Source organism: Papaver somniferum, chromosome 9 (assembly GCF_003573695.1).
Source record: "Papaver somniferum cultivar HN1 chromosome 9, ASM357369v1, whole genome shotgun sequence".
NCBI classification, from domain to species: domain Eukaryota; kingdom Viridiplantae; phylum Streptophyta; class Magnoliopsida; order Ranunculales; family Papaveraceae; genus Papaver; species Papaver somniferum.
In genome coordinates, this window is record NC_039366.1 from 121,591,804 (window position 1) to 121,614,559 (window position 22,756).

At 35.6% G+C, this 22,756-nt stretch overlaps 1 protein-coding gene across 1 annotated transcript; it reads left to right on the top strand.

Annotated features, from left to right (window-relative positions):
* Positions 1-19,672: 19,672 nt before the first annotated feature.
* Positions 19,673-22,643, top strand: LOC113313320 (vacuolar cation/proton exchanger 3-like). Its single transcript, XM_026562080.1, has 10 exons — positions 19,673-20,069; positions 20,361-20,428; positions 20,530-20,558; positions 20,663-20,859; positions 20,948-21,169; positions 21,285-21,419; positions 21,540-21,656; positions 21,770-21,940; positions 22,032-22,122; positions 22,212-22,643. Exons 1-10 carry the CDS (start codon positions 19,743-19,745, stop codon positions 22,274-22,276), a joined length of 1,422 nt encoding a protein of 473 aa, XP_026417865.1. The 5' UTR covers positions 19,673-19,742; the 3' UTR covers positions 22,277-22,643.
* The last annotated feature ends 113 nt before the right edge of the window (positions 22,644-22,756 follow it).

Consider the following 22,756-nt stretch of genomic DNA (forward strand, 5'->3'; position numbering starts at 1 on the left):
ACAACTTGAGTCGATTCCGAGGGTTTCTTCATATAAAAGCTGCAACAAAAAACATGAAGACATCAAAATCCCTAACAAATTTTCAAAAATAATTCTCAATTTCACTTAAAACCCTATAATCTTTACAACAATCTACAAAATCGGATTTTTTAATGAAAACCCTATAAACTTACAAGAACATTAAATCTAATTAAATCCAAATTCAACAAGAGAAAACGAAGAAGAAGAATCATACGTGAAATAAAGGTTGAAAAAGATGGAGATCTCAAATTTTCAGTTTCTGGTTTTGTGGAGATGCAGAAGTTGGAGGAGAAGAGAGAGCCGCACAAAGGTTAGGGTTAGAAGGAAAACAAATGGAACGAATAAAAATGTGAATAGAGAGCTAAAACTGGGCCTATTGAAAGAAACTACTCCAGTAGTGACCGATATAGGTCCAATATCGAAGAAACCTGTTTTGAGGCATACTGAATTTTTTTGAGGCATACTATATAATGCCAAAACAGGGTCACTAAATAAAAAATAACATCACCCCTTATTCACCCTTTTTGATAATGTGGCATAACTACCCTTACATAATTAGTGTTAATGATTATGATTAGATTTGATTAGCTAGGAATTTTAAGGATTGATTAAAAATAAAATTATTAGTTGTGAATTAGTTGATAAATCAAATTTATGTGAGAGAGTTGGGATTTTTGAGAGGAAGAAGAAGAAGTGAAAAAAAAACTTGGGTTTTGAATTTTGAGATTTTAGTGATTAGAAGTGACCAAAATGGGTGATTCAAATCAGAGGTAGACTTATATACGAGGTTTAATTTCTTTTTATAAGTTGAATCTTTCAAAAAAATGAATTTTTAAAACCCAGATCTACTGACCATATGAACAGTTCGGCTGATAACTTTTCAGCCGAACCTCCGTTTTTTGAAAATATACCTAGGTTCGGCTGACAAGTTATCAACCGAACCTAGGTATATTTTTAAAAAATTGAGGTTCGGCTGAAAAGTTGTCGGCCAAACTTCACTCTGAAACTGACAAATTTAGGTTCGGCTGATTCGAACAAAATTTAGCAAAGTCGTGTGAGTCGAACATAGTGTTTCTCTAAATCATACACTAGGTTCATCTCAAAATTGATACTCCAAGATCAGCCGAAATGATCTTCTGAAAACCCTAATTTCATCTTTGAAATCATATTCTATCGATCAAACAAAATAAAATCAATCAAAAACAAGATGGGTTTGTTACACATACATTCTAAAATACATCTAAGAGCAATTGAGGTTTGGATTTCGCACTTCAATATCGCTCACTTTGATTCGTGTTTGCCTTACTTGATCAATTTCTTGATTGAATTGGAGTCCAAGATGTTTAAGTTTAAAGTTTATTTTGATTTTTGATTTTAGGTTTTTGAGGATAAGGGCGTTCTAGTAATTTAAATTGTTTAAGGATATATAGGTAATTGAACTACCTTTAGACACCCCTTAGAAACCCACCATAAATGGTGCAATGAATGAGTATGCCTCAAAACAGGTTTCATATCGAACCAGCTGGAAGGCTCACGACAAATTAGGGGTGGGTGGCTACTGGCTAACCATTTTCAAACTTATAGTAATGTGGAATTACATATGGCCAGCCACTCCTGGGTGTGGAACGGAAGATTAATGGTGGGCTTATAAATATTAAGAATATATATCAGATTTATTTCGTGATATAATGGCTTCTCGTTAAATCACGCACCTAGTAAATTATCACGTTTGAGAATGACATCTTTTTTGCGTTAAATGGTGGGCCCTATTATTTTCATGTTATATGACTAGAGCCGGCAATCCGAGCCAAAACCCGCGGGTTGGCCCGTCCCGTCCCGTGAAAACCCGCACCCGTCCCGGATCGTAACTAAACAAGAAGGGCGCGGGTTGTATAATTAGTGGCTTGTGAAGAAACGGGTTGGCCCGTCCCGTCCCGTGAAACCCGCGGGTAACCCGACTCAGTTCACTAGGCCGCGTGTCACACAAACACAATGACACTAAAACCACTAAAAGCGAAAACCCTCTTCACCAAAAAAAGAAAAGAAAAACTCTCTAACCCTGCAACTCAGAAGCAATCTCTCGATCTCTAAATCTCTCAAAAGATAACCCATAATTAGAAAACCCTAACTCAGAAGCAATATCTCGATCTCTAAATCTCTCAAAAGATAACCCATAATCAGAAAACCCTAACTCAGAAGCAATCTCTCAATCTATTCAGCAGAAACTCAAAGGATTAATCTCTCGAAATCAATCAGATCTCACCAAGGGGTAAGAATCTCTCATACTCTCAAATCTTAAGAATAATTTCTGTTCCAGTTTTCTGTTTTAGGGATTGTATAATTTTGGGTTTTTTTTTCCTCTCAGAAATGTTTAGAACTTTAGATCTTAACATGCAACTTAAGTTTTGTTGTTTATATGATGAAATTTAAATTGGGTCCTGTTTAATTTTGGGGATTTTTGATTTTAGATCTTTAATTTTGGTCTTTGATTTTCATGATGATTTTCATCATAATTTTTGTCTTTTTGATGATTTTGTCTCTGTAGCTCATTTATGCAAATCAACTCATTTGTTAACATGCTTTGATTGATGATAAGTACGCAAAAATCAACTGAATTTTATTTCTGTGGTTGATGATAAGTATTTGAAATGATTTCTATTCATCTCATTTGTCTATATCCGGAATCCATGTTTAAATTGCATATGCATACACACAGAGAGATGTCAGTATTTCTTATGTGGATTTGAATTTTTAAAAATCCTGCATATAATTTGAAATGCACATGAACTGTTTGATACTATTTCTGGTGGAAATAATGTTCCTGGACTAGTTTAGAGGAGTCCCGTCTCATTTCTAATTCCGTCCAGTTTTCTGTTTTGTGGCATAAATTAAGCCTTGTATGGTTTTACCCTATCATAGTGTATGCATGACATATCTTCTATTTACATGATTGTTGTTATGTGGATTTATGATTGATTTTGACTTTCATAGTCAGAATTAGATAAACTACTTCTGCATATTGTGTATAAGTTGGATACTGTAAACCAGTAAGAGTGTCAATCGACGTACAGAGAACTGAAACCATGAAATATGTCTTGTCATTAATTAAAATGTCTTCAAAAGAGAGCCAGACCCAAAGAGTAGTGACTGAGATGCTATATGGGTTTGAAGATTTCCTTTTTATTATTCACATGCTTTATTTAGTATTTGAAATAATAATAATATGCACAAGAGTTCATGTTCTGGATATGAAATGATGGTTTTGTGTTAGCTTTTGAGCCACATTGATAATTGAATTCTGTTTTTGCAAGGCATAACTGCATTAATGAAGACTAGCAAGGAAGCAGTAAAAAAGAAGTTGGTCAAGCAGTTGGAAATAAAGGTTAAGACTTGTCATCTCAATTGCAGTGTAAAAAAATTTCCGTATAGCTTCTCATTTTAGCTATGGTTGTTGCATATGAAAAACAAAGAGAAGACTGATGAAGCATCCCTGATAAATAACAAGTCCAAAACTGATAATGCTGAACCATCTTCTAATATAATTGCAAAGTAGTTTAGTTTTGCAATTTTGAGTTTTTGAATCGAAATCAAATGAATTAGATGAAATGATGAATGTTAAATTAAGTACTTAGGTTGGGAATGAGCTTTAGATGGCCTGAATGTGGCCGGAAATAGCCCAGAAATCGATTTCTGGCGAGTTGACTCAACAAAAACCAGCTAACCCGTGAGCTCCCGTGAACCCGCAAGCTTTATCCGGGACGGGCACAAGTTGGAGAAATGACCACCCGTGAAGAATTTCAACCCGCAAGCTTAGGCTTGTATTAACCCGTAACCCGCGGGTTGGTCACAAGCCAGCCCCGGCCCGCCCGTTTTCCAGCTCTATATATGACGGGATTTGTTTGTGAAACTCTATTCACATAATTAATCTGTCATTTAAAAACGTGATTAATAGGCCTTTCTGGACTAGTGTAATGTATATGCTTAGTAAAAGTTCTGCACCAAAATTGAGTTAGTCGGTGAAGATGAGGAGAAGACAACGATAAATCCTTAGTGGTTAACCAGGCGGCTCAGGGTTCACGGGGACTGAGTGACTATGAAGTTCAATTATGTTGTAGCAATTGACAATCTAATTCTAATCCAATTGTGTTATTTACAGGAGAGAGAAACACTGAATTATAGTTCAAATTTTATACCACGCTAAGTTGTAAATTTTTTCAAACAAATCTGATATAGTACTAACATGCAAAGCCTCAAAAAAAAAAATCTAGGATAAATTAGTATTGTTGTGTCCATCCATTTCTTCCATTAATGTAGGAACTATATATATAAGATGAGATCACAAATCTAGTTTGTTATCAGTTCTGCGTAAGTAAATGTATTTAGCTTGTTCTCTATCCCTAGAAGCACTGCAAACCAATTTAACATTCATAAGTACTAGTTTTAAATCTCAAAAAAGTGGGATTCATGTACTTACTGAGTTAATTTTATGCTCTTATCTTGGATCTATCTTAGTAATTCTTAAGCATTTGTTACAGAACTGAGTGAGATGATGCGAGAAAATGATTATAATATTCTGAATAAAAGTTTAGTCACATATATACATAATTGAACTTCAAACTTTACTCCAGATAAGTATTATTTACCTTCTTTTTCATCGATATCCGACCCTTTCCTTCTGAATAAAACACTACAAACATGACAATAAAGTTGAAAACCGCAACAGAAACTACGATGCCAACAGTTAAACCAGTCTTGCTCTTTTTTGGCGGAAGGTTACTGACAGTTGGTTCACAATCTGACCAGGAAATAAGAATTAGTAGTTGACGGGAAAGTCTCTGAGATACTATACCTAATATATAATTTAATAATGTTAGTTTACCTGGTGTAACACTAATGGCAGAAATGGATGGTCCGTAAGAACCTTGCTCAGGTATGCAGCAAGTTCCTTTCCCCGCCCAAAAAAAAATGAATCTCAAGGTAATTCTGAGACACCTGAACCTTGTAATCACTCTGAACAGCTCTATTAGAGGCCCCACCTGCCTCATTTCTTATATCAAAATCCTTTACTCGCCTATGCCCCTGAAATAACAATATATATATATATACAATAAATGAGCATTAGTGCTGCATTAAGTACAGAAACAATAGGTAGCTGAAGGACATAACTTCCAATAGCCTAAATTCAATTACATTTACATTTACAATAGACACTTCAGAACTGATGCAGCTATCAATACCATTAGTTTGAGATACTCGTACGTATAAGTGGAAATACTGCCCAAACTGCCATCAGTATCTGTTATCATTGATTAGTCAAATAAACCCACTGTATAACACAATTCTACCTGAAGATCACAAATCTAGTTTGTTAGCTACCAAATCAGACATCCTTGTTCTTCAGAAAACTATTACTAATCATCTCCTCTGTGAAATCATCGCCACCATTTTAACATCATGTTTTTCTCACATTTGATTTGATTCTGAATGTTTTTCTTTATGCATGATTTGATTTCCAAATGGACCATCCTTATCAAACAAGGGGCGCCTACTAATAATATTATTATTATGAGTTTAGAGGATAAAACAAAATCAGAACAACAACTTGTTAAGGATGGATAGATGAAAACCAGAAATGTTAGTTGGAGAACAGGATAAAACAATGACGAATCCAGAACCATCAACTCCATTTCTGAATCTTCTGCACATAGCCACACCAACAAAACCTGCAGAAACCCATTTCTTCCTCTCTTCTACAGTTTTGAGACAAAAATAACGAAATCAAGATCAAAATTCAAAAATGCAGAGAGTAGAATCCAGATTTTTTATCGCTACAAACACATCTTCTTCTACTAATAACAAATTTATTATCGTTTTTCTAGATCTAAAATAACAAATGAAAAATAAATCAAATCGATTGAAAACAATTCAATCAAATACATGAGATATATTTGAATCAACTGAGAAATCCAGATTAAATGACTTAGATCAAATCGATCGGTTGATTAAGCTATAAATCAATTGAAACAAAAAAAATGTTGGAGATCTGAGATGTAATCTATGGACAAGAAAGAAAACCCTAGAAAATATCGAATTAAAATGATTGCAACAGAATAAATTTACATATTCATCATATCCGATGATGAAGTCTTCTCGATCTTTCACTACTGTTTTCTCGATCTTCTTTAACACGAACAAAAAACTCATCTAAAACAGATCTCCTCGGTCATGAAACAAGTATGATGATTTCCGGTGAAAAAGTCATCTCGATCTTTCATTGTTGATGAATGAATCTGAACAGAGAAATTTCGCCGGAGCCGAGAGAGAATGAATGGAGAAGAGAGAGAGAAAATAGAGAAATGAAAATATCTTTTGGTATTTCTCTTGTATAAATAGTAAAGGGTAATGTTGTCACTATTAAAATTCGTAATAATTAATTATGGGCCAGATCTGAAGAAAATTGGTATTTTGGGCCTAGTAGTAGCATTTTCTGAAAATATGGAGTTGATAGTGGAGGATCCATTTTGTGGAGCTTCTAAATATTGAACCCATATAGTAGGATGGTTCTAGTATTTTTCACATATGAAAAAGAACTGACAACGTTAAATGGTAGAAGGTGATGTTGGCAATACTGAGTTGTCTTGCATCCATGAAACAATCGTCAGGGAAGATCTTAAAAAGAGAATAATGTTTAGCGACATTTAAATAAATTACAAAGAACATTAAACATATATGGATACCATATTATATTATCATAAGAAGAAGAAAAATCAAAAAGGATTCAAATTATTAGTATTCAGAAATAAGCTAAAGAGGCTATGAAGAAATGAAATAAAATCCAATTTCTACTCGTCTCATACTTCTTAATCCTGGCTTGATTGGGGTATACCCAATAAGACAAAATTTGGTCATTATGAAGTAAAATCAAGCCACCCCTTAACCTTGTATTTTCTAAATGGCTAATATGCCCTTATTTAATTAACACTAAAAATTCTGATTAGGTTAATTAATTGAGTTTAGATTGACTGAATAAATTAAAACTTAGGAATTGAAGTTATGAAATTTATTTTTGATTGAACTTTTGTGGGATGATTTTTAATGAGAATTTTTCTTTTTTTGAGAATATCTCTTGCAATGAAAATGAAGTACACAACCGAAACATTTCTAAAAGGTGATTGCAAATCTGTTGTATGAAATCATACTTAAAATCAAAGAAAAAAATCCACACTTTCAGTTCTGAAAGTGTGAAAGGTCGGCAAGGTCGACTAATGAAGATCGTGCCGACCATATTAGGCCGGCAAGGTCGACTAATGAAGAAAGTGCCGACCTAGTATGGACGTCAAGGCATACGAATGAAGAAGATGTCGGTTGTAATATTTTTTGACACACAAGAGACTGTTATAAATGCGTAGGTAGTCGGCATGGTATTGATTTATTACCTTGCCGGCTTTTTTTAGTTGGCATTTATTAACTTTCTTACCTTGCCGGCTAGAATTTAGTCGGCACTGTAGTAATCTTATAACCTTGCCGACTTTGATTATCCCCCCCCAAAAAAACTGAATTCTAATAGATGCAATTCACTTTATTCATGCAATTTTGGTTACTACATTGATTGAAACATAAAATACAACTCCTTGTCGACGGAAAAACGAATGCACTTAACATGTGCATCAAGCCTTTGAACCCCTAGGCGACCCTAGTGGATGAGTTATAGTCTCGTGAGGGTTTACATAGAGGTCTACCCACAAAACCTATACAAAAACTTCTAAAGCCATCAATCTTCCTCCTCCGAAGACGATACAGCATCCAAGTAGTCCGGGTTATCCTCCGGGATTCTTTCTGCCAAGAAGTGATAGCTTGCATTGAGTGCGAATGCTTCCCCCTTTTCCTCCAAGTAGCGCGCTTTCACGACTTCGTGCTACAAAAACACAAAAAAAAACTTACATTTATTAGTGGTGTTTCATTGGAAGATAAAACAACATGGATCACGTAAAATAAACCACAAAATTATTTACAAATTGTGCAATGGACAAGGTGAAGGGGCGAGTGTTAAAAATCCGAGGTTGGAGAGATAAAAAAGCAAGTATCGCGTTCTCGATGACTAGGTGCCTCTCATGGACTTGTTGAACACTTCTTGCATTAAGATTCCCAAACTCTTGGCTAAATTTGTTGTGTACCCTAGCCCAAGGTTGTGGAATCCACCCTTTCGGAGGATTGACATCTAAGTTATTTTTCCGTATACCAAGCTTTGGTGATTGCCAAATCTTCATTAGAATCAAATGAAGCCATTGTTATATGTATGTAGAGAGCTATTGGGTGAGTTAGATGGAGAGTATGATGATATGATCTTTGGAGAGTATATGCAAATAGTTGTGTGTTGTTTTATGGAGATAAGTAGTGTATTTATAGGATGGTGCCCAAATTTGGCCGTTATAGTGTATAAGTACAAGTCAATCAATGCAATTGTACTTGCAAAAATTTGAAATTTAAATCCACCGACACTGTTTTATTTCCCCAGTATGCCGACTAAGTCAGGCCGGCATGGTAGGAATTTTGTTACCATGGCGACCTTATGATGATTTTAGGCATCAGGAGATCAGTTTCTTCTGTGTATCCGCCGGAACTGTATTTGGTCATTAGCATGCCGGCTTTGATATGGCTGGCAAGGTAGGAAATTTATTACCATGCCGACTTTATGCCTATTAGGCATCAGGAGAACATGCAATTTTCTGTTAAACAGTCGGAGCGATATTTGGTCACTAGGGTGCCGACCATGATGTGGTCGGAAAGCAACATATTTTTAAGCATGCCGACTTTATGATGATTTTAAACATCAGGAGAAGGTGTTTTCTGCAACAGATAGCCGGCATGGTAGATAATGTTGCTGGGTCTTTCGAAGCCATCTTCCTCTTACGAGCCAATTCTTCAGCAGTCATTTCCCTAATCACAGTAGGACGAGCCCAACCCAAGTACCACGCCATGTATCTCTCACTAGCTTCATTACCGGTGGTCACCTCGTCCAAAAGACTCACATCGATGTTACGACCACGTCTATCATCCCAATGTTCTAGAGCTGGCGGTGGAGCGTAAGCGACGCAGATACGGTAACTGTATCATGCTTCATGAAGAAATACGAGTTAAAAGATGGGCGTGTTCTTGTATATAAGAAGAATGAACCTAGCAGGTTCTATGCAAAATGCTCAAAATAAAATTGCCCTTGGGAGTATAAGGTTTGTGCTGTTGATGTTGAAAACAGGATGCTTAAGGTTAAGAAATATGAGAGCAGTCATACCTGTGGTGTTGGAACTGAAAGGCTTTTCCACAGGCTCAGCAGTAAATTTGTTTCTAGTCTGATCAAGGATGAAATCCGAAGTGATCCGAGTTTCAAAGCATCTGATTTGGCAAAGTTTTTCAAAACTAGCTACGGGATCAATGTGAAATACTACCAAGCTTACAACGGAAGAGAGAAAGTGTATGAGGATATATTTGGTGATGAATCCATGTCGTATTCGCATCTTTCATGGTATGTAGATTCCATTCGCAGCACAAATCCTGGGAGTTGGATTGATTTTCAAGTTCAAACGGATGAACCTGAAGCGAACGAGGATAGTTCAGCTGAATTAGAAGATGAGGCACCTTCAAATAAGTTTGTGCGTCTTTTTATTGCTTTCGAGGCATGCATCCATGGTTACCGTTACCTTCGCCCCATGGTTTATATCGATGCTACCTTTCTTACAGGGACATATAGAGGATGCCTCATGGCTGCAACCGCTATCAATGCTGAAATGGTAATTTTTCTGTTAACGCATCCTTTTAATATATGTGCATAATGTCTCATGCATTATTTATTTTTGCTTCATAATGTCTTATGCATTATTGTTTTCACTTTTCTGGTTATGCATCATTTCTGTTTTAGATGCATAAGACATTATACATTTTTTGTTTTAGGTGCATTATGGTTTTCACTTATTGATTTTATGCATCCTTTTTTATGCACATGCATAATGTCTTATGCATCATTTAGTTTAGATGCACAAGGCATTATGCATTATTTGTTTTCACTTTTCTGGTTATGCATCATTTCTGTTTTAGATGCATAAGACATTATACATTTTTTGTTTTAGGTGCATAATGTCTTATGCATTATGGTTTTCACTTATTGATTTTATGCATCCTTTTTATGCACATGCATAATGTCTTATGCATCATTTAGTTTAGATGCATAAGACATTATGCATTATTTGTTTTCACTTTTCTGGTTATGCATCATTTTCTGTTTTAGATGCATAATGTCTTATGCATTATTTAGTTTAGATGCATGAGCCATTATGCATTTTTTTAGCTGCACATACTTCATGTAGACGCTGGCTTGATTTTATATTTTTTTTCTGTGCAGGCTTCTTCCCACTAGCCATGGCCCTGGTACCTGGTGAAGATAATGATAACTGGGAATGGTTCATGAGGAATTTGAGTAATGTTCTTGATCATGATCAAAGGCCAATCACATTTTTATCTGATCGTGCAGAAGGATTAAAGAGAGTGATTTCATTTTACTTTCCTGGAGCCTTCCATAGTTTCTGCTATTATCATCTTAAGATGAACTTACCTATTAATGCATCTGACGAAAGGTATGGTGCAGTTATTGATTCATTTCAAGCTGCTGCTTATGCTCTTAGTTGCGAAGGTTTCCAAACTGCCATCGCTACTATTAGGGGTCTTGCTTGTGGTTGGGTTGCCGACTATATTGAAGATATCCCTCCAGAGAAGTGGTCAAATGCCTTTTTCCAGGGTTGTAGGTATGGTAGGACATCTTCTACTCTTGCTGAATCCTTCAATAGTTGGATGAAGGTACACAAGAAGCTCCCTGCAAATGATCTTCTGGATCAAATAAGGAAGGATGTGATGAGTATGATGTCAGAAAGGCGGAATACGGGTAATAGTTTCATAACAATTCTCACACCGAAGAATGAAAATAAGATGAAGGCTCTTATTGATGGGGGTTTAACCTGGCTGGTTATACATGCCGGTACTCATGTTTATGAAGTGGAAGGAGGGGACAGTTCTCATAGTGTTAACCTTGAGGCAAGGACATGTACCTGTCAGAGGTGGCGCGTCTATGGTTTTCCATGTGTGCATGCTTTCGCATCGATAACAATGTCTGGTTCTAATCCATATGATTTTGTTGAACCTTATTTCACTACTTCATACTTCAATAATGCATACAGTCATGCAATTCATCCTATTTCGAACTATAACAGGCCTGAAGTTTATGAAGGTAATGATATTATCGATGTACCTGATGTTAGGAGGCCGCTAGGGAGACCACAAGCTAATAGGCATTTGAGAAGATATGAGAAGCCGCCCAGTAGAGCTATTCGCTGTGGTAATTGTTTTGAGCTTGGTCATCATAACAAGCAAACATGCACGAATCCTACCTGTTACAAGAAGCCTCCGAAGCCGCCGAAGCAGCCTAAGGGAAGTTAAAGAAGAGCAATTATCTTGTTTGTTTCTTCAGACTATTACTTTTATGTTTGAACCTTATTCATTTTTCTTTCATTAGTTTCTGTATTAGTTTTTATGAACAAGTACTTTTTCTTTACTTAGTTTCTTTTTTGTATTGGTTTTATGAAAAATACTTTTTTTTTCACTGTGTGTTTTTCTGCTTCTATCAGATAATGTTTTCATTTTTATTCTTAAATGCATAATGGATTATGCTTTAGTTTTTGATGATGCATAACTTGTTATGCATTAGTTTTTATGATGCATAACGTATTATGCGATATTGTTTTGAAGATGCATAATCTCTTATGCATTGTTTTTCGACGATGCACGATCTGTTATGCATTTATTCTTTTAAAGATGGCGTCATAATGACTCATGCAAATGTGGTTCCTTCATGCATCTGCATCTGCATAACAAGTCATGCGTCTGCATAACAAGTCATGCACATTTATTTTATTAGGAATAACATGTTATTCAGGTTTATTTTGTTGCATAACTTGTTATTTAGATGTTTATATGTAACCTGTTGTTCCTTCATTTTCCTTGTAAGATTTATATCATAGTACAGTTAAATGAAATAAGATTGCAGCAAATAGAAGCACTGAAACCAGCATTGATATATAATAAATATATATAAACATCGACAAGATAACATAAGTTGTTCTGACAAGAACTACTGACTAAAGTTAAGTTTTCATACCAACACATTACACATAACTACTGACTGAAGTTAAGCTTCACACTAACTACTTTCCCATTAGTTTTCACTCCCAAGTTAAATTTCTCAACCTACCAACAACACACAGGTTGTTAAAACAAAGTTATGTTTGAGCCTTTCTATTATGCACAGCTTCACATTTGACGCGCAGCTTCATCACATTGACGCGCAACATCATCCCAGATGTCTTCATTGGCATCTATCGCCCAACTGTTTCCAAGATCCGTCAGCATTTTCAATACCAGACTTACTCTTTTCTTGTTGGCTTTTTCTACTGCATCTTCCTTTCCCAACTTCAGCCATTTGTCCCTGACTTGAGACTTCATGCTCATCTTCATATAATAGCATACAAATATGAGGCAGTCGGGGTGATGACCTTGTTCAGGAACAATCTTGGTAAAAATATCCTTGTATACAAGCGGTTCCCGCTTTATATCCACGATTTGTGGTGATAGATTCAGTTCATCATATCTTTGGATCAAATACGGCATACAAGCCTTTGCCATTATGAGAGCTTGTTTCTTGCAGTTAGATTTATAGCCTTCAACACTGTTATAGTAGTTCCACTCACCCTCTGAAAAGTCATACTCTAACAATGTCCAATGTGTACCAGCAGGGTTTTCCTTTGTCATATAGTTCATTGGAATGAACATTCTCTCAACTTCAATAGGGAGATTCAAGATGAATTCTCCAACAAATTTGGCAATCCCATCTTTCTCCTTTGTTTTAACAAAGAACTGCAAAAGAAATATTTTTTAGGAAAAAAAAGTTAGTGGATGCAATTGAAAGGGTGCACAACAGGTGTAGAAAACAATGCTGAATAACTTGTTATGCAGTTCAATCTAGTTGCATAACATTTTATGCTGAAGTAATTATATGGGCATAAGATAATATGCAGGAATGACTTGTTATGTAGCAAAATGATTTTATTTTCTTGACTTACCCAAGCATCTGGCGTCATGAATGCAGACTCCGCATACCTATGTTCAACACTATCAGCCATCTTTTCATTTTCCCGCTTCCTGAACAACCTATAACTGTAGTAGCGTACTACTTGGTCTTCTAAGTATTCGTTGTTCATTAGCTGCCTTATTATATCTCCGTGAATCCGAATATCCCACAAGTACGGGTCTTCTCCTTCTCTGATACTCCAAGCCGAATTTCTGCAGATGACATAAGACATAATTGGTGAGATGTTTTATTCAAGTGACATGCGGCAGAACCATAAACTAGAGGGTTGTGTTATGCATGGGTTTTTTTTAAGCATAACTTGTTATGCATTTATTTCATAAGAAGCATAACCTGTAATGCATTGATTTCTTAAACAAGCATAATAAATATAACAACATTTTTTGCATAACTGAACATGCATTAAACATTGGAGCTGCATAACATGTGATGTAGATATTTTAAACAATGCATAACTAACCATGCATTAAACATTGGGAGCTGCATGACATATTATGCAAACAAGCATAAAGGTAATTTTGATGTACTTACAGGCTGTTGGCATTCTCAAAGTATGTCTCCAGTACTTCCATCATGGCTGGTTCTATTGTATCCTTGTAATCTTGAAAGCATTCCATTGTTTCCAGCGGAGGTAATTTTCTGAACGGCAAGCCAGCAGACGTACGGGGATTTTCTTCTTCAACTTTATTCTCATCAGGCTTGTCTTTTTGCTTCTTCTGCTTCCCTAGCTCACAATCTTTGAGTAGTACACTGGTTGTCCTTTGATTCCATGTTGTCCTTTCCTTGATTCTTCTTACCTTGCTTCCTGGTTGCTTCCCATCCTCTTCTGCCTTGTTTGCTTTTCGCTTCAATACTGACTTTTTCTTCAATGGTGACCTCTTCAAAAATTCTGTTCTTGGTACAAACTCCCTCCTACGTCTTCTTCCTAGAGATTCATGTAACCAAAATGTGTTAGATATAAACAGTTTATTATGAAATTAAGTAAATAGTTGATTAAACAACAAAACAACAATATAGTAAACAGTTTATAGTTGATTAAAAATAATAAGTAGTACATAGTTGATTTGACATTAATAAAAATACCATAATAAAAGATGTTATATTTTAGGTACCAGGTTTTTTGAAATGGTCTCCATCTCAGCATCTTCATTATAGCCTTTTTCTTTTTCAGCATCTTGTGTGGCACCAGGAGTTAAAGGATTCTCAACCACCATCTCCTTCTCTGCATCAACAACCATCTCAACAGCTACTTGTTGTGGCTTTTCAGCCACTGGCTCTTCTGGTTGTTGTGGTTCTTCAGTTTGATGTTGTGGTATCTCAACAGCGGGTTGTTGCAGATTTTCAGCTTGCTCTTGTGGTCCACCAGCATCATCTTTAATTGCAGCAGCAGGTTGTGATAAATGCAGATTAAATGTGGGCACCACATATTCTTCTGCTTTCTTCTGAGTTTCTGGAAGAATGTCATCATCACCACCGGCCAAAAAGTCTCTTTCCTGTGCTTCAAGTCTTTCTTGTGTTGTTGCTATATTTGGTGTTGTCTCCAATTCCACTTGAGTTTCTGTTTCCTTGTCGTCGCTGGAGAGATTAACAGCTTTTTCCATGTCCATGAACTTGAAAGGTGAAGACTGGATACCTTGACTAGCCGTTTGGTCTTGGCTATCGAGTCTGATAACTTCTGGAACTGATTCTTGTGTAGGTGGTTCAGTTGAAGATACCAGTTCAACAAGAGTCTCATTCCTTGGCAAGTTTTGGCTCAGTGGGTCGCTTGGCTCAGCTGATGATACATTGACACTAGGTCCACCTGACGACTCCTCCTGCACTTCTATGTTGCCACAATCAACGAGCAATTCCTTCACGTAATTATACAACTTTTCATTGAAGTCTACTCCACTCTGTCTATTCCTCTCCTGAGTCTGCTTCATGTCTTTCAGCTTTGCTTCAATGATCTGAAACCTTGCTTCATCACAATCGGGGGGACACGTTTCTTGTTCAATGATCTTAATCACATCCAGAAATGCTTCTTCATACTTGTCCCTGTTCTCTTCAAGATTCATTGCGACGAGATCATATATCTCTTTCCTTTTTCTTGGTTTTCTTGGTTCACAGAATTCCATCTCCATTGCACTGTACTCATCTCTAAATTTCTCATTATACTGCAACATGATTAATGACACTCATCAAAGGAATGCATAACAAATATAACAACATTTTTTATATGCATAACCTGTGATGCAACTAATCTAAACAATGCATAACTAGTCATGCATTTAATATTGGAACTGAATAATATGTCATGCATTGATTTTGTTAAGGTGCATAACTTATTATGCATTTAAAAACACAACCCTGCTTAACTCCTTTTCAATATTGAAAAATGCATAACCGGTCATGCATTCATATATTGGGCTGCATAACATGTTATGCATTGATTTATTAAGGTGCATAACTTATTATGCAGTTATCATTTTTTGCTAACGTAACTTATTATGCATTCATTTTTAAGGAATTTAGAGATACAGTCATAGATGCATGAAGGTCAATTATAAATCATGAAATGTTCACAAACAGGTACCTTTAAGAACGTAATATTCTTCTTGAGCATTGCTTTCTTCATTGCTGCCAAGTCCCACTTCGCAGCTCTCGGTGTAGCATTGGAAATGACCTTGACGATGTCTGATGATATCTCATCTATGTTAGAATTTTCAGCCAACCAAAGCTGCAAAAAATAATAACTAATAAGATATTCTGTATCCAAGAAAGTAATATTTATTGACAGATGTTATGAAAGTAAAAAAAAAAAGTAACTCACAAGAGAATATATAGTGCAACCACTGCAATTCCTGATAAGAAGATTGTTTATTTTGACAGTCTTGATGCTCTTCATCAGGTATTCATGAATAAGATCAGGAAAAGAGACAGAGTCCATGGTTTCCAAATCCTTAACCAAACCAACATACGAGACATCTAAATTGTCTCCACTTGAACGACAAAAGAACAAGACGACTAGCATGTAAAGGAAGATAAGGCAGACAACTTCCTCTTCATGACATTTCTTATCAAGTTTTTCCAACACCAGCCTTTCAATATCATCTATCCACACCTTTGTTACCCGTGCTTTGGGATCTTTGCTAATAAATCCTGGCTTTGTTTTGAATGGGAATTGCTTGACGAGGGGATGTGACTGAGTCAGCTCTATCTCTGCCTTCGAAGTCAGAATATCATTTCCTCTGTCTCCTTCAATTCTTGGAATCAAAAATGTAACAACAAGCTCACTAGACGTTGATGCTATGGACTTGTTTTCAGACAACTTGAATGAATGTTGATTCAAATCTTCATGGTCATATGATAGAAAGACTTCATCCATCAGCTTGTTGCTCTTACCATCCAAGTATGCCATGTTTGCATCATATAACCAGTTATAGAACTTTCCAAACACACACACATTCATCATGTTAGCCTGCAATGGATTCAAACCACCTCTGTCTTTTATCTTACTAAACAAGTGACCTACCCTAAGGAAATCTGCTCTATAAGTACCTCCTTGAACTGCAGATTTGGTTTTAGGTTTAACTACATTAAAAAAAGAACAAAAAAATGCATTTTAGAACTGCTATTTTAGAACAACAAAGGAATGCATAAAAAATATAACAACATTTTTTTATATGCATAACCTGTGATGCAGCAAGTCTAAACAATGCATAACTAGTCATGCATTTAATATTTTAGAACAACAAAGGAATGCATAACAAATATAACAACATTTTTTTATATGCATAACCTGTGATGCAGCAAGTCTAAACAATGCATAACTAGTCATGCATTTAATATTGGAACTGAATAATATGTCATGCATTGATTTGTTAAGGTGCATAACTTATTATGCATTTAAAAACACAACCCTGCTTAACTTATTATGCATTTAAATGATAAGAGAAGTTTATTAACTGATGCATAACAGGAACAAGAAGGAATTCAACGAACCTTGTTTATAGACAACACATTGCTTATTAGATTCAAAGCAAATTTTACCATCTTCGGCATCATTTGTATTATCATCCTCATTATTTGTATCATCACCCAATACTTCCTTTGGTGCAGCTTTCTTTGCTTTCTTTGCCTTGATTTGCATCTCCTTCAGTGTTTCGACACTATCAATTTCTTCTTGTTCATCTTCAACATCAGTAGGTAAAATCACATTGAGGAGAAAATTATGTTAAAATCGAAGAAGAATAAAGTGATAACTCAAAAAAAATTATGGGTATTCAGGATGAAACAGTTTTCTTTTTAGGTTTACTCTTTTTTTCTGGTTCATCATCGGCAATTACTGTAACAAAATTTAAGATTAAAAAAAAATAAATTAAAAAAAAAAACAAAATCAAACACTAACAGATGAAGCTAATGATAAATCTCACCGGGTTTTTTCTGTTTCTTCGACTTCATTTTTCCTTTTTCATCTGAAGCATCAAGAACAAAAATTAAAATCGAAAATCAAATAAAATCAAATGTACCGGGTGCATGGAGGAATAAGATCGATTAAACTAGTTTTAGTACCTAATTTCTTCTCTTTTGATTTCTGAAGACGTGTTTTTGTCGGTGTTTCATCCATTTTGGTTTTACTGAATTCTAGGGTTAAGGTTTTTTAGAGTTTGAAATTGATTTTTAGGGTTTGATCAATTTCAATAATCAATCATCCGTTACAGTGTTTATGGAGGAATAGGAATAGAAAAACGGATGAAGAAAAAATGAGAAGAACGGATGAAGAAAAAATGAGAAGAAGAGAAAAGAAATGGTTCTGACCGTTTTTGGGAGTTAATAAAACTTCCCAGAACCACTGAAGGGTAATTGAGGAACTCTGCACGTTTTTAATAATTTTAAATAATGTTGGGTGCGACTGTAGGAAAAAGTAATTCTGGACCCGGCGGTAAGAAAAAAAAAAATTCTGGGCCTGCGCCTAAGTTCCCCTTTTACATTTGCTCGTGGGTATCCAATTTTGGGCCTCATTTAATTGGGCTCCTTACAAATATCAATTGCCAGAGATCGTGTCTCTATCAATCTGAACTTTACCGGAAAGTTCCTTTTCATGCTAGTACTATTTTGGGAGTGTAGCGTGTAGGTTGTAATAAGTACAAAATAGTACTGTGAGTTCTCTCAGGCCATAGCTGATTGCGGTACTTGCTGATAGACGAAACTTCTTGCAACCTTCTCGCTTAGAGCCACATATTTGATCAGGTTGTACTTTTTTTGTCTGTTACTATAACAGTGTAAAAATGCGGCTAAAGCTATAGTGGTTTCAGGTTGCGGTTAGAGAGAGATCGAAAAAGAGAGCTCTGTATTCACGTGTCTAGCTATGTACAAACCTTATGTATGCATATGTACGTTTGTACTTATGAGCGGACAAAGAAAAACCAAAGACAATGTCACTTTATGACGTTGCGCACAGATTACATCACCATAGATTCTGAAATTACATTAAGTAGCCATGTCATTAAGAGAATTTAGGCAGTGCTACGCTACCTAGTGAACGCAAGACAAAGAATATCACCAGATATGTGTAACAACTTTCTACGTAGCGAACGCAAGGCCGGGAGACTGGAATAAGTGATTTCATATTGGAAGTTAATGTACAAGAAATTAGTGTGATTAAAGTTTTAGTCAAGACTCAAGAGAGTTACACGGGGAATGCATTAACATACCAAAAACTTAAGAACTACTACTTATTGTGCGTAGGTCAAATGAAACGTTTGACTTGAATTAATACAGATAGATGTATGGACTTAATTTAAAATGTCAGTTAGGTCTTTAGTGTTTCATGTTTGACCTTAACATAGTTTCCTTGTGGTGTTCAAAGAAGTGGGAGATAATTGGTTGACTGGTGTATGCGTATACCTCTAGCTATGTGCAACTGAAGCACCTTTGATCACTGTCGCGGCTAACCTACCGATTAATGCCTTGCGTCCACTCCCTAACATGCCCAGGCATAGATAAGTAAATAGGATTTTGAAACATGCACATAAAGTAGAAATGGATTCTACTCCAATATGCCACTGCACAAAAATGTACAAAATGCAGTTTCAGTATTAATGTCTTCATTACCATTAATCAAATAAGCCGATCAGGAATTAAAACTACTCTGCACTGTAGCTAGTAGTTTCTCTTTTTCTGAAAAGACATAGAAATATTAAACCAAATGGCAAACAAACAGAGTCTATGAAGTGCATGCGATACACAATCTAAGCACAACACAAACTTACAAAATTGTATGAAGCTTCCTGGAAATATCAGTTACAGTAGTATTCTTATCCCTTTTATTACATAACTCAACAATATTTATAGCTTCGTCAGTTTCTCATTTTTATCACACTTACTCTCATTTCCATACAAGAATCCTAAAACAGAAACAAACCCTTAACCAGAGAAAGGAAAAGAAATAACTTGATATTTCTTTCATCACTACCAAATTTTTAGTCCTTTAGCATTTTGAGCAACACCCAGAATTTTAGTACAAGTAAGAGCACTATTAGTTTTCGTATACGCAATGGCAGAAAATCTTAATAATCTCCATTATCAGAATAATGGATATCTAGAACACCACTTAGATTTGGAGAATAATGGAAACTTAATAAAAAATAAAGATTCGGCGGATGATCATCATCATCATCGACAAGTTTTACGAACAGCACATAATATGTCATCGTCTTCGTTGAGAAAGAAATCTGATCTTTCACTTCTCGAAAATGTTAGAGTTGGATTTGTTCGAAGAACTTTGCGTAATATCAATGAAGTTATCTTTGGAACCAAATTATCGGTTCTTTTTCCAGCTATTCCTTTAGCTATCATCGCTAATTGCTATCATTTTGGAAGAGTAAGCAGTGAATTTTTTTTGGTTTAATTGTATCAGTCCTTGCGATTCTACTATTCTTGCAATGTTTTTTTTTTTTAACCCATAGTGTTAGTGAGCCAACACTGGCGGTTTCAACTTCAGGCCGTGAGAATATCAACTTGGCCGTTGGCCTTGCAGAGTTATTATTGTGAACACTGAAAAGTGTAATAGTGACTCATGAAAAATGCTTTTTCCGTTAGATTATTAATACATTCCATCTGTTTTGCTTTTTTCTGCTTAAAAATTTATTCAGTTATCTTTGTATCCCAACAGCCTTGGATTTTTGCTCTGAGTTTGCTAGGACTAACTCCACTTGCTGAACGTGTCAGTTTCCTCACTGAGTAAGTTTTCAAATCTTGAAAATTCTGAACTAAATGAAAATTTATTCTAAGTAACATATCGATGTTAATATATATTTTCCCTTTGGCATTTTGTTATACAGGCAAATTTCTTTCTATACGGGCCCAACAGGTAATGAATACTATACATAATCTCTATCTTTTTATTCCAACATACAGAATTCTTAATGAAATGAAATTAATAAATGGATTTTGCACCAATTTTGACGCATGCAGTTGGAGGGCTTCTAAATGCAACATGTGGAAATGCAACTGAACTCATAATAGCAATATTTGCTCTAAGCAAAAGAAAAATTGAAGTAGTGAAGTACTCTCTTTTGGGTTCTATTATTTCGAACCTTCTTCTTGTTCTTGGTACTTCCCTTCTGTGTGGTGGTCTTGCTAACCTAAAGAAGAACCAGAAGTATGATAGAGTAAGACCCTCCCTCAGTCCCTCTGATCCTTCCCTTAATTGTATATTGTCGATCTCTAATTATTCTACCATTATTTTTTCATTAACAGAAGCAAGCAGATGTGAACTCGCAACTCCTATTGCTTGCATTTTTATGCCATCTGTTGCCCTTGATGTTCAGATTTAGTTCTGCAGCTTCTGCTAGTCCTGATGCAGCAGCATTTTCTATCCTTCAATTATCTAGAGCAAGTAGTATCATCATGTTGATTGGATATATTGCATATCTTTTCTTCCAACTGAAGACACACAGAAAGTTATTCCAAGCCGAAGAAGTGAGTAAAAAATGACAATAGTTTCATTCGATAACAATGGATTTTTTACCATATTATTAGCCAATTATTTCTTCGAATGCCTAAATATATAATCCTGTTGTGTGTAATTCAACAGGAAGAAGTAGTAGACGGCAGTGATGACACGGTTTTAGAAGAGGCAGTAATTGGATTTTGGAGTGGATTTATCTGGCTGGCTGGAATGACAGTCTTGATAGCTTTGTTATCTGAGTATGTTGTGGGCACGATTGAGGTATATATGAATCAGTAGCATAAACATTTCTCTTGAAACAAAATTTAAGCGTATTCCTAAACTCTTGAAGTTTTTTTATTTCGTTTCACTCGAAATGTGCAACTCTTTCACCAATTACAGGCTACCTCAAGTTCATGGGGTTTGTCTGTAAGCTTCATCAGTATCATCTTACTGCCAATAGTTGGAAACGCTGCTGAACATGCCGGTGCTGTCATATTCGCTTTTAAAAACAAATTGGTACACAAATTATTTATTTCTTGTTGACAGTATAAAGTGCTATTTTCGTGTTGTTTATATCAATTTTCTTCATGTTTAGTGTACTGATAATTTGTGTTTTGAACTTAATGCAGGATATATCTTTAGGTGTTGCTCTCGGTTCTGCTACTCAAATTTCTATGTTTGTGGTTCCATTAACTGTCATTCTTGCGTGGACAATGGGTATCGAAATGGATCTTGATTTTAATCTTCTTGAGACCGGCTGTCTTGGTTTTTCCATCCTGATCACGGCCTTCACTTTACAGGTTTTCAGTTTTGTTACCTTATTGGTTTGCTTTCTGTGGTTGTGAGAAAAAATATAAAAATCTAAATAAAAATGTTTTGTAATTTGTGTAGGACGGAACATCACATTACATGAAAGGTTTAGTTCTCATGCTTTGCTACATAGTCATTGGTGCATGTTTTTTCGTCCTCAGAGCCCCATTCCGTAAGTTGATCTTCTTATACAGTTTATACGAAAACTCAATTACATTATATGGATCATATGTTTATTTCTTTCTCTTTTTTTGGTTGCAGAACCAACAAATGCTATTAACTTGGGTTTAATGAAATTCCCAAGTGGAGAAGTTATAGAATCTTGAAAGGGGCAGGAAGGGACAGGCTCAGACATTTCATACACGAGCTCAAGTTCAGTACCGCATGTTATCATATAGTACACGCTGAAGCAGTTCATAATTCAAAGTTTATCCACGGATGCGGCTCTGTAATAACCAGGAGTTATTTCCTTTGGAAGTTATAGAGGAAGAAATCCCATTAGAGGTTATTGTGTTCATGACTCGTGTACAGAGTTCTATGTCGTTTTGATTTCGTAGTGTAATGCATTTTGTGGTTTTTTCTTTTTTATTTACTATTGGTATTGAGAGATGCATATTGGTATGCTCAAGACTCATGTACAATGTTCCCTCTGGTTTTAATTCTCGTAATGCCATTTACGGCTTGATCCTCGGATATCGAACGCATGGATTTTAGAAGTTTCGACAATTTTTTCACTACGGTACTTCTTGTTAGTCTCGACAAATTCTAAAATTGTACTACTAATTTATTCGGTCTCAACGAACTTT